Source organism: Labrus mixtus, chromosome 6 (assembly GCF_963584025.1).
Source record: "Labrus mixtus chromosome 6, fLabMix1.1, whole genome shotgun sequence".
NCBI classification, from domain to species: Eukaryota; Metazoa; Chordata; class Actinopteri; order Labriformes; family Labridae; genus Labrus; species Labrus mixtus.
This window is the reverse complement of record NC_083617.1, coordinates 13369795-13382072: the sequence shown is the minus strand read 5'-3', so window position 1 is coordinate 13382072 and position 12278 is coordinate 13369795. Positions and strand designations below refer to the sequence as shown.

The following is a 12278-nucleotide window of genomic DNA, read 5'->3' as shown; positions in this document are numbered from 1 at the left end:
TACACTGCCTTTTTTTTAGTTCGTAGCTTTTGGAAACAACCATTTATTTTATTTTATTTCTCTTACAGAAAATAGTGTAGTTGATGTGCATCCAAGTGCTTACACACAGGGATCCCTTCTGACAGCCAACACTTACACTAGCTGTTAGCCACTAGGCACTAATCTGTTGGCCTAAATCAGCAAAACCAACCCCCACTCTAACCTGCCTCCTCTAATCAGCCCAAAGCCTCGTCCAACCAGCCCACAATACCTCAAGATGTTAGACTACACGCTACCCCCTGGTCTGATCTGTGTATTAACACCTTACACAAAGAAATATGTTTCAGCTTTTACTCAAATTTCTTTGTAAAGTAATGACAGCCACTGAGTATCTGAAAACCGGAAATAATCAAAGAATTGTATATTATTAGTATTCTTATATCATTATTTCTGGTTATCAATTATTGACTACAAATGCCTTAATCATACAATGAAATTCTAAAATTGTATTATATACAGTACAGTATTTTAAAATTATAGGTAATAATGGGGGCGGCAGTAGCTCAGTCTGTAGGGACTTGGGTTGGGAATCGGAGGGTCGCCGGCTCAAGTCCCGGCACGGACCAAGTCTGGAAATTGGTCTGGTAGCTGGAGAGGTGCCAGTCCATTTCCTGAGCACTGCCGAGGTGCCCTTGAGCAAGGTACCAAACCCCAAAACTGCTCTGGAGCACTTGCTGTGGGCAGCCCCCTCACTCTGAGACCTCTCCAATAATGCATGTCCATAGGATTCTGTTTGTGCATGTGTGTGTAGCATGTTCAGCGTGTTTTGAAAAGTTATGTTTAAAAAGACTGGAGTATTCTTGGGTTATATCAATTCCCAAGTATTTGAATTTACCTGAAGTTGCAAATGGGTAGGATGTGAAAGAATTAATACTTTGGTGTGCTTTTACATTTATCGGGAATAGTATGCTCTTTGATAAATTGAGTTTGTATCCTGAGATAGCTCCAAAATCTGATATTATGGACATTATGATTGGTAATGATATTGCAGGTTTGGAGATATATAGTAATAAATCATCCGCGTATAGCAACACTTTGTATTCAGTCCCTTCTCTTTTTATTCCTATATATTCCTTTGCTGTGCGTAATGAAACAGCAAGATGGCTAAGGCAAATAATAATGGTGATAAGGGACATCCCTGTCTTGTAGAGCGGCTCAGTGGAAAGTAACTGGACCTAATATTGTTTGTCTGTACGGAGGCCTGGGGTTTTGCATATAATAATCTAATTAGGGAAACAAATCTGGTGCCGAATCCGAACCTTGACAAGGCCGAGAAGAGGTAGTCCCACTCGACCCTGTCGAAGGCCTTCTCCGCATCCAAAGATATTAGTATCTCGGGAAGCTGGTTGTTTGTTTCCTGGGTGTAAATTATATTAAATAACTTTCTGATATTGAAATATAACTGTCTATCTTTTATGAATCCAGTTTGATCATGAGAAATTATTGTTGGAAGGATATCTTCCAATCGTGTAGCTAAAATTTTAGAAAGAATCTTATTATCAACGTCCAGTAAGCTCACTGGTCTGTATGAACCTGGTTCCAGCGGATCTTTATCTTTTTTATAAATTAAGGAGATGCTGGCATGATAGAAAGGTGGTAGACAGCCTTTGATCAATGCTTCATTAAATACTTCTAACAGTATCGGTATACTTTGGTTTTTAAATGCTTTATAAAATTCTATAGTGTAGCCGTCTGGGCCTGGGGCTTTGGAGCTTTGCATGTTTTGTATTGCTTTTTCTATTTCCTCTTTTGTTATGGGTTTTTCTAACTGTTGTTCGTTCTCCGAGCTTATTGTTGGGATGTTCAATTTATCAAAGAAGTTATCAATTAATGTTGAGTCTTCTTTAGATTCTGAGGAGTATCATTTTATATAAAATTCTTTAAAGGTATTATTAATCTCTACAGGATCTATTGTAGTTTGTCCTGACTCTGTTCTTATTTCCGAAATTAATCTTGTTGCCGCTTGTTCCCTTATTTGATGTGCTAATATCTTTCCAGCCTTTTCTCCGTATTCATAATGTTTATGTCTTATTTGGGTAAGGAGTTTCGTTGTTTCTGTTGTATATAGTAAGTTGAGTTCTGTTTGAAGATATAATTTTCGTTTATGCAAGTCTGGTGAAGGGGAGATTGAGTATTTTTTATCTATTTCTGCTATTTCCTTTGTAAGTTTGTTTTCCTTGTCTCTACGTTGTTTATTAATTAAGCTGCTCCATGAAATTATCTGTCCTCTCATATATGCTTTTAGAGCCTCCCACAGTGTAGATCTTGATATTTCCGGTGTATCATTAGTAAATAAATACAGATCCATTTGTTTTTTTATTTCCTCTACGGATTTTTTATCCGACAACAAGCAATTATCAAACCTCCATACTCTAGATATATGTTTGTGTCCAAGAGCTAAATGGAGAGCTACAGGACCATGATCAGAGAGTACTATTGTTTCATATTCACAGCTTTTAACTGATGATAACAGTTTGGAGTCTATCAAGAAAAAATCTATTCTGGAGTAGGAATGGTGGACTGGAGAGAAGTAAGAGTATTTACGTGTATGAGAAAACAACGCTCTCCATGGATCTGTTATTTTATATGTTTGCATAAAATTATGAATAACTTTTGCTGATTTTGATATAGCTATTGGCCTATGTGAAGACCGGTCCAAACTTGGGTCTAATACTAGGTTGAAGTCACCCCCCAGAATGAGCTGATGAGATTCCATATCCGGTAATTTGGAGAAGAAAGATTGTATAAACTGCTCATCATCTACATTGGGAGCATATATGTTTGCTAGTATTACTGGATTATTATACAAGTTCCCTGTTACTATGATATATCTTCCTTGAGGATCTGATATGATTGTAGATGCCGTGAAAGGGATTGCTCTCTTAATTATTATTGCTGTGCCTCTACTCTTAACATTAAATTTGGAATGGAATACTTGTCCTACCCATTTGCAACGGAGTCTGTTATGATGTTGGTTTTTCAAATGCGTTTCTTGTAGAAACCCAATTTCTGTTCCAAGTTTTTCCAGATGAGCTAGAATATTGCCTCGCTTTACGGCCCCATTGAGTCCCTTACAGTTCCATGCAATGAATTTGACCAAGTTCTGCGACACTGCTTTGCTAAGGTTAGTGTTTTTAGCCATCATTATAGCACTTTATGGTAAATGCTCCCATGTTTATGGTTTTTGTAGACATCCTCCATAGTAAAAAAAAAAAAAAAAAAGCACATGAATAAAAATGAACAACAACACAAATACCCCCTTGAAACTTAACTTAGACCCCACTCTGTCTTTCCCCAAACGAAAGACATACCCGGCAAAACCAGAAAGAAAGTGCTTACCACACAAAACGTTGTCCAACTTTAACTTCAAGAGGTACATGGACATATGACTTACCACTTAGCTCCATTAAGTGTTTTATCTTGTGTTTCTAGACCAGCTTATGACTACAAACAATACTTTTTAAGAACCTTCTCCGCTTCTTAACTTCTCAACGAGAGTGTATTTATGAGTGAGTACAAAAATTAAATTAAATTCCTTTTCCCCAGTTTCCTATTTTGATCTTGACAAAAAGCAAATCTGGTATGTAAATTTAGTATTATTTCTAACATAATTAGTGACTTATCCCAAAGATAAATAATAGCATAATAAATTTAATTCTTCAATTCCTCCTTATTGGGAAAGGATAAGTGGGAAAAGGAAAGCAATAACAAAAAAAATGTTTTTGTCAACTAACCTGACTTTATTTTTATAGGGACATCTGTCTGAAACTCACATGTCTGCAGGGAAATCCAACCTGTATGATGTTCATATATTCAGTCTCATAATTAACAGATTGGTTGGTCTCCTCTTATTCCGATCGTATTATGCAGTTTTTTATTCCGTTCCCTCAACAGGTGTAGTGGAGATGCTTTTGATGAATTTGTCGGCTACTTGTGGGTCGCCGAATGTGTGCCTGGTGCCGTCCACTGTTATTATCAGTCTCGCTGAATAATACAGGCTGTATGGGACTCCAGCGGTCCGCAGCTTGGCTTTTACCTGGTTGAAGGATGCTCGCAGCCGGCCGACCTCAGGGCTCATATCGGGAAAGATGTGGACGGGGGAACCTTTATAATGAAGACGTCCTTTATTCCGGGATAACGTTAGGATCTTTTCCTTGTCGGAGTAGTAGTGTAGGCGAATAATCATGGCTCGTGGGCGTTCGTCTTTCCGCGGCTTCGGTGCGAGGGTCCGGTGAGCCCGGTCTATGATGATAGGTGATGCAAAGTTTTCCTCACAGAGCACTTCGGCGAGAAACTCCGCTGCAAACCGGCTCGGGTTGCCAGCCTCAACACCCTCCACCATACCAATGATACGTAGATTTTGTCTGCGGCTTCTGTTCTCAAGATCTGTGCATTTATCCTGTAGTCTCTTTAACTCCTTCGTTAGCGATTCATGCGAATCCTCCAGAGTTACAAGTCTACCAGAGGCGTCGTTGAGTGATGTTTCCATTTCTTTTTGCGTGTTTGCAGTCTCAGCGTGTGTGTTGTATAGCATTTGTATTTTCTGTGAGAGTTCATCTAGTAGCGCTTCGGTATCCGCTTTAGCTTCTTCTCGAAGAGATGACATATCTTTACATATCTTGTGCTGCATGTTTTCGATTTGTGTCTTCATGTCTTTCATCATACCGTCTCGATAAGCCTGTAGCTCGTTCCAAAGAGTTCTCACAGAAATAGGCAAGTCATCTTCTTGTTCCCCGCCCGCCATCTTGCGACTTTCACCGTTGGGGGCCGAGGCCGGAGAAGATGAAGTTTGCAAAGTTTTTTGCGTGAATCTTCGACTGGTCTCCTTTTTCATGGCAGAATATGTTTTGTCTCGTCGTCCGATGTCAGAATATGGTCTTAAATATGATTTATGGCTGGTCTAGAAAGGTAAATGTTATAAGGTTGTACGGAGCTGCCTCTACTTGCTGCTCACTCCATTCGGCCGGAAGCGGAAGTCGGACAAGTTTACTTTTAACCATTTTACCAGGTGTAGCTTCTATTTGAGTTGAAAATCATTTCAATGTTTTATTATGTTCATTTTCGGCTCAATAAATTTGCAAAAGAAAGAAAAATATTCTTATTGAATATAAAGGTGATACAACCTCAGCTGTTCGTCTGGGCATGTTACTCCTCTGTCTTTCTTTTGATTTCAATGCCTACTGGTTGCAGGTCAACCTGTATTGGCAGGTTGTCTCCCTCTGTCACAAGCTATCTGTCTCTTTGTCTGTCTTTCACTATTTGTCTGTGGGCTCTGCAGGCTAGTCGGTCTGTTTGCGTCGTGCTGTCGGTCTGTCTGACCGTCTGGCTTACTGCCATTATCTGCAGTGTAGAGTGAGTCATTCTTAGGACAATGGAGACAGTTTGTAAAGCCACACTGGAGCGTACACTTCCTCCGGATGTGCAAGAGGATGCCATTCATAACAAAGCCTGTACTGTCTGCCTGTCTGCTACGGCCCTGTGTATGCATGTGAGTTGAGAAACAGAAGGGATTGAAAGAGGAAGGCAGAGAGATGGACGGACATAAGAGAGAGAAAGAGGGTGAATTTCAATAAAAGGGCTGAGAACAGGCTCTACAGCAGAGGCAGAACAGAGGAGGAGGAAGAGAAGGAGGAGAGAAGAGCAGAAGGGCAACACAACATCCAGTAGCGGCAGCGGCTTGTGATTGATATCAGAGATCTGGCACTGCCACCTGATCCAGCCAGCCAGCCAGCCAGCCTCCAGCAACACTGAACTCACTGAACCCACTGAGCAAGGATGGCTGCCTCAATGCACCGCACCCGATGAACCTCACAGTAGTCTAAGCCATACAGCATAGCAGGTACAATTCCCAAAGGCATCCAAGTCATAGAGAATGAAAGTACAGAGAAACCAGAACAGTGTGCTGCTTTCCTTTACAGTCTAATGTATATAATTCAATCATCCCAGATAAATCAAGTTTCAGATATAGGCACATTTAACAATTTCATTGAGTTAGATTCTGAAAACTTGCAGAGTGACTTCCTGACAGTTTTGTTGGACTTGGGGAGCCCCATTCTAAAGGATCTTAGGATACACAGATAGTAGAACGTTGCGTGGATATACTGTAAATGTGCCCATAGCTACCAAAAACCCCTTGGTTTCTAATTTACAAAATTATAGAAGTGCAAGAGAAGGAAAAAAGAACACTCTCGGTAACTTTGATTTCGGTTCTAGTAGTAAGAATTGACTATGTAAGACAGAACATGGTAGGTTTTATTTAACTGATTTTGCAATACGAGTGATTTTCATTGCATTACTTTGCCAACAGGAATGGCATAAGATAGTTCAGATTTAAACCTTTTACAGCAAAAGATTTTTTGATAATTTCTCACAACATCAAGTGATACTCTTTGTGACAGCTGAGATGTTCCCCTACATCCTTTTGCCGTACACATGGACCAAGGTACATAGGCACTGCATATTTCTGTAGAAAATGTATGAGAAATTTCAGTGAAGACTGCCGCCCTAGCTTCTTCTCATGTTAAGCTACAGTGTTCCCCTCAGGCCAATGCAGCCTTTTTTTAAGCTCAAGGCAAGCTTCACCTCCTTGATTCTATCCTGACTATGCCAAACCTCCAGTTATGGGTTGAGATGGACGCTTCAAATGTGGGTATAGGTCCGTCCTCTCCCAACGTTTTCTGATTTAGAACAAATTTCATCCCTGTGCCTTCCTTTTCGGAAAGTTCTCTTCAGCAGAGAGAAACATGTTTGGACAGACCACAAGAACCTCAAACCTCCTACCGACCTGGCTCTAAGGATGTAAAACCTGAGGCCCTGTCCGGACAGTTTGACTCAGACTCTGCCCTGAAGGCTCCCACCCCCATGCTGCTTGCTTCCTCTTTTGAGGGTGTTATCACATGGGGCATTAAAACGAAAGTGAAAGATGCTAATGTTGGTAATCACCTGTTTGTCCCTGTGCCTTTTCACTCTCAAGTCATTCATTGGGCCCACACCTCTCACATCACCTGCCACCCTGGTGTCTGCCAAACAATGGAGTAGGAAGTTATGGAGTATGTGTCAGCCTGCAGTGTGTGAACCTGGAAGAAGTCTTCCCAACAGCCTTCTTCCGGCCTCTTGTGTCCTCTTCCTGTGTCTCAGTGCCCCTGGTCAGACCAGTTCAATTCATTCCTCTACCTATGCTGCCCTCCCCCAAGAACACAGAGTATGTAAAGTTACTTCACATTTTATGTCTCCATGGATGTGTGAGCTGTACTAGTTTTTATTGCTGTGCAGTAAAAAAATAAATTAATATGCAGAAAATGTACTTTTGTTTGTCAAAGCCTTCTAAACAAACCAGACATTTTTGGAAAAACAATTCTTATAGCTTATATTCATTAAGTAGATGACAAATCCCCCAAAAATTATCTGAATCATTTAAAATGAGAAGTGCATTAACTTATTATATATTATCTTATTTATCTCTTGTGAATTCTAAAACCCTCCAGGGAGACAAAGGATCATTGATCTTAGAAGATTTCAAAAGTGTTTCCACTTTGACACAACGATGTCTCTTCTGATTTGAAGACAGAAACTTCAGGGAGACACAAAAAGGTCAAAGGAAAGATGATGGTGCTCTCCCTGTCTCCTTCAGCATTTCTCCTCCTCTCCTCCCTCCTGGCCATCTGTTGTGCTGACTGCTGTGTGGGCTGATGCTGGTGGAGGTAACAGTATCCTCTATTACAGTGCCTGACTGTGACCTCTGTGGCCTCACATGGGCTGACAGAAGGTAAACTCCTGGCCGGGGCCAAATTAAAGAAGAATGTACCACAAATTTGATGTTTACAGCTCAAGAAACCAACCTTGTAACATCTGTTGACTGGAAGGACAAAAACAACTTATTTTAACCCCAAATAAAACACATTTTCTTTACTAAGCTACAGCTGTAATATCATCTGTGATCTGTCATTCTTAATAGGGTTTTCTTGATGTGTTGCCTAGTACCTTGTATCAGACTCTAGTATCTAGTATGTGACAGATTCTAGTATGCCCTGTTCATTATTTCCAAAGATAAATAAGTGATGCAGCTGAATGCACTCCCAACTTTGATTTAATGAAAGGAGGAAGGAAATCATTGCCATGGCAGTAAGAGTGAGTACTGAAAGCCTCGGTCATCTGAGGACATAGTGTACTGTACTTTGCAGGGGTGTCTCTGTGTTCCAAGATGATGAGAGCTCTTCATGTTCATGCAGGATAGAAGATAGATATGTTTGCTTTAATGCTTTTTTCTTACATACAAGTAAGGCTTGATTTACTTTTTGACTTAATTTTCAAGATTTTTTGTATCATCTGTTCTGATTTTGTGTTACATCTGTACATCTTTGTGACATGTAAAACACATTTAAATCAGAGGTGGACTGATGATTGACTATGGGCAGTAAGGGATTAAACAGGAGTATCCTTAAAGGCAGAATATGCGATTTTTCACACTTAAATGTAGCAGAAATCAAATATATCCTGTGAAAATAACTCTGTGAGTCATGACTGTCTACAATGAGTGTGACACCCGAGTCCCGCTGTCTGTGATGCTTTCCGAGCCCTATCTTCACTTTGTTTACATCGCCAGGACGGTCGGCCAGCTCATCCCCTGGCGTATAAAAGTTGTTTAATTGAGGGACTAGAGAAAAGAAGAATAACATACTGTACTCACTGCTTAACTGCATTTGTAGAACACAGTGATTTCGGGTAAATTTACATGGAGTGTGAAGATACGAGCATAATAAAGATTGCAATAAAAATCACATATTCTGCCTTTAAGTTTTTGTAATGTTACAGTACAATTCACATTATGGGTTAGGGTTAGGATTGAAAGCTTTCGTCCAACAGCTCAAATTAGACAACAGTTGTGACTAATGCTACTTAATAGAAAATTACAAAGCAAAAAACATCCTGTGCTGAGTAACATATGACTAGTACTCTAAAGCAACAGCAACATCAAAAGCATGGGCCTGATTCTGCCCTTCCAACCAAAGTCAGCAAGGCCTGATTATCTGATGGTTGCAAAGATTATTTTACCAGATTTTCCTGTGGTGTGAGGTGTGTTAGGAGTGAATTGGCTCTCACATTTTCAAAAGATTTTAAGATTTTCAAAATATTTTTGTGTGTGCCAGGCTTTAGATATGTTGCATGACTGCTTACTATTTCGTACAAACCTCTGCATAATTGGAACTGATCAATGATAATATTAATTATCTTTATAATCATCAAGAAGATACGTAACATTTTAATTTCAGAATTTTCCTGTATACACAACAAAATTGATCAAATGTATTGCCCTAACTTACTCCAATACTAACAAGAAAAGAGTTAGATCCATCACCACTCATACACATTTTAAATGTAAATCAATACACAAGAAGTCAGCAGTTTTGTAGGTGGTCCTCTGATACACATTTTATGAAATATTAACTTTTAAGGATTGAAAAGCCTTACATAAATCCAAGGAGGAAATAAACTTTCACACAGACTTATTTCCAAACTCATCTCTGTGTTCTCTTCCAATCAATTTTACCAGTCCATCTTTGTACTTTTTCACTCATTCATTGGTAGACAACCTACCAGTACTAAGTACCAGAGACTTTCAAACAGGCAAATAACACCAAAATGTAATGGTATTATTAATACATAAAGTTAGTGTGTTTGTGTTTGTATGTCTGTGTTGGTAGAGGTTTCACTACCCTTCTCTGTCTCCCCCTCCCTCTCTGTCGTTTCAGTAAAAAGGTGTCTAATGACTAAGACTGCAGTCTATGCTGTATCACGACCTGAACAGTGAGTCAGCACCCCGACCCTGCTCCTCTCCACACACACACACAGACACAACAATACCAACAATAATTTAGCATATGATGCAGACAAACATTCATATTCCTGACACAAACATACACCCCCTGCTTCCCTGCAATCTCTCTCACACACTGACGAACACTGGTAGCACTGCGTCGTGACTGGGGGCGATGTGTTCCTCTTAATATGCACAGACGACTGAGGATCACACAGGCATGCTGGCACACGTAGACAAAAATCCCACCCTCCACTTCAGTTGTACAGAGAGTGTGCTGCATCTATGTGTGACCAAGGAACCACTCTGTGTAAGAAGCACTCTGTCGTCCAACATGTTCTCCTGCTGTGCAATAGTGCTAGCCTACATTACCCAGAAGCCTGCTGTCTGTTATGCATCCATGTCATTTCCTGTTCAACAGTTTGTGTTACACATTCCTAGACAACCATCACATAGTCAGGAGGGATGATGCTCATTGGCCTGAAAGTCTGGAAATCCCCCTTGTTCTGTCCTTGGGGTTCTCCCCTTAATCACACACACATATTCACATACACTTGTGCCTGGAGGAAAAAGCATCAGCAGACACAAGCAACTATGAAATCCTGGTTCTAGATCCAATATACAGTTTGTTAGAAAATCAAACAAAATCGTGAAACCCAAAAGTGGGTTTAAGTCATCACAAAGCTACTGTATCTCACATTTGAACTCTTAATGGATGAGAGTGGCCCAGCCCCAAACGACTTTACACCTGTTGCAGCATCCACACACTGAACATAAGCTTTGAATGTCTGTGCAATGTCACTTTGCAATATGCTCTTCAACAATTACATTTCTATTTTTCATTCAGTTGTTTGTAGGCAGGATGTGCTGTCAGTCACCCCCCCGCCAACTTGACTCCACCCAAAACCAACCCCTCAACCACTGTCACGTGACTCTCATAGACACTATTCAGGATTTTATGCAAATTTACAAGTCAACTTGGTTCAATAATACCTAAGAAAGACAACGCTAACTGGATTTCATAGTAGGTAGACGGAACACTATGCACCAACAGTGTAACATCAGGCCTGGTAAATGTTATTAACTGCACACACACATGGACACACACTTGTACATAACACATGCACATACCCATGCATGCATTCTTTTTAAGGCTGATACGTAAAAGCATAAAGAGGCTTAGCAAACAAAAAGTCAGCCAAGCTTGTAATAAAGCCAGACATCCCTATGGGGGAAAATGCATAAATGTATACATCACAAGCTAGACTATCACACATCCATGTGATCACAAACACACACACACAGTTAATCGCAAACACTCACATCCTCCCACCGGCACATGTGGACCGGCACAGCCAGGCCCTCAGTCTAGACAAGAGACAGAGAAGAAGAGGATAGACTATAGAGGTAGAGAGGAGGGTTGTAGAAGAAGAGAGGTACTGGATGTACTTACCCCGTTTCTGGAGCCATCCCTCTCTAACGATGGTGACATCGCTCATGGTTCCTTCACGCCGAGTCTGATGCCGCTACACGCCTGCTCCACAGAGAGAGAGAGGGAGGAGGGGAGGAGAGGAGAGAAAGAGAGGGAGAGGAGGAGAGGAGAGGAGGAGGAGGGGGGGGGGCGGCTCTCCCAGCCTCCGCGTCACTCTCCCTCCCTTCCTTCCTTTCCCGTTCACCCTCTCGTTCGCGCAGTCTCCCTTTCAGACACACAAACACGCAGAGTGTATGTGTAAGCGCTGTGTGGTTTTGCTTCCTGTTGTTGATTATCTCCCTCCAATCCCTCCTTTTTTTCTTCGTCTTCTCCCCCTTCTCCTCCACCACCTCCTCCACCTCCTCTCTCGTTCCCTCTCCAGACCTTCCTCCTCACCAGCAGTGACTCAGCCTGGAAGGAAGTGAAAGTAGAAAAAAGGCATGGATTTTATTTTCTGCTCCTCTGCTGCTCCTTCTTTCCCCTCATCCCCGTCGAAAAACCCTTTTATACAATTTGACAAGACAAACAACCAGTTATTGTGAGAACTAATGCTTCCTCCACTCTCCCCTCATCGAATCTTACACTCAGTTCCCCTTTCTATCCAACAATCTCTGATAAACAGGATGAGTAATTGCAGAGCTCTTGATCAAGTCTGACCTTGATTGCCAAACAAGAATCCCTTTCATTCATTCATAGATCTTTTTCTTTGATGTTCTGGTGACCATGATGTCCCGTGTGCAAAAGGCAATTTATCTCCTTGTGCTCGCTTTATTTCTGCATTATTTTTATTTATTTTATTTTGTTTAACCATGCGTATGTGTAGGCTGATTTGTCTGTCTGTATGTGGGAGGTAGGAGAGCATTTCAGGACTGTGGAGTAGGGCTAGGCTATAAATAGCCACATCGGCAGTTAAGGATGCTCTCACACTCTCTTTCTCTCTGCCCAAATCTCTGC

The 12278-nt window shown here is 41.0% G+C and overlaps 1 protein-coding gene across 6 annotated transcripts in view; it reads right to left on the bottom strand.

The window, feature by feature from the left end:
* akt3a (v-akt murine thymoma viral oncogene homolog 3a) overlaps nucleotides 1-12278 on the bottom strand; it is a 58774-nt gene that overhangs the window by 43173 nt on the left and 3323 nt on the right. For all 6 annotated transcript variants that reach the window (XR_009673276.1, XR_009673278.1, XR_009673275.1 and 3 more), the window contains exon 2: nucleotides 11307-11735. Coding sequence is in view for 2 of the 6 variants with exons in the window: in XM_061040081.1 (XP_060896064.1) it covers nucleotides 11307-11352 (46 nt within the window). In the remaining 4 variants the exon portion in view is untranslated. The remainder of the gene's footprint in view (nucleotides 1-11306; nucleotides 11736-12278) is intronic.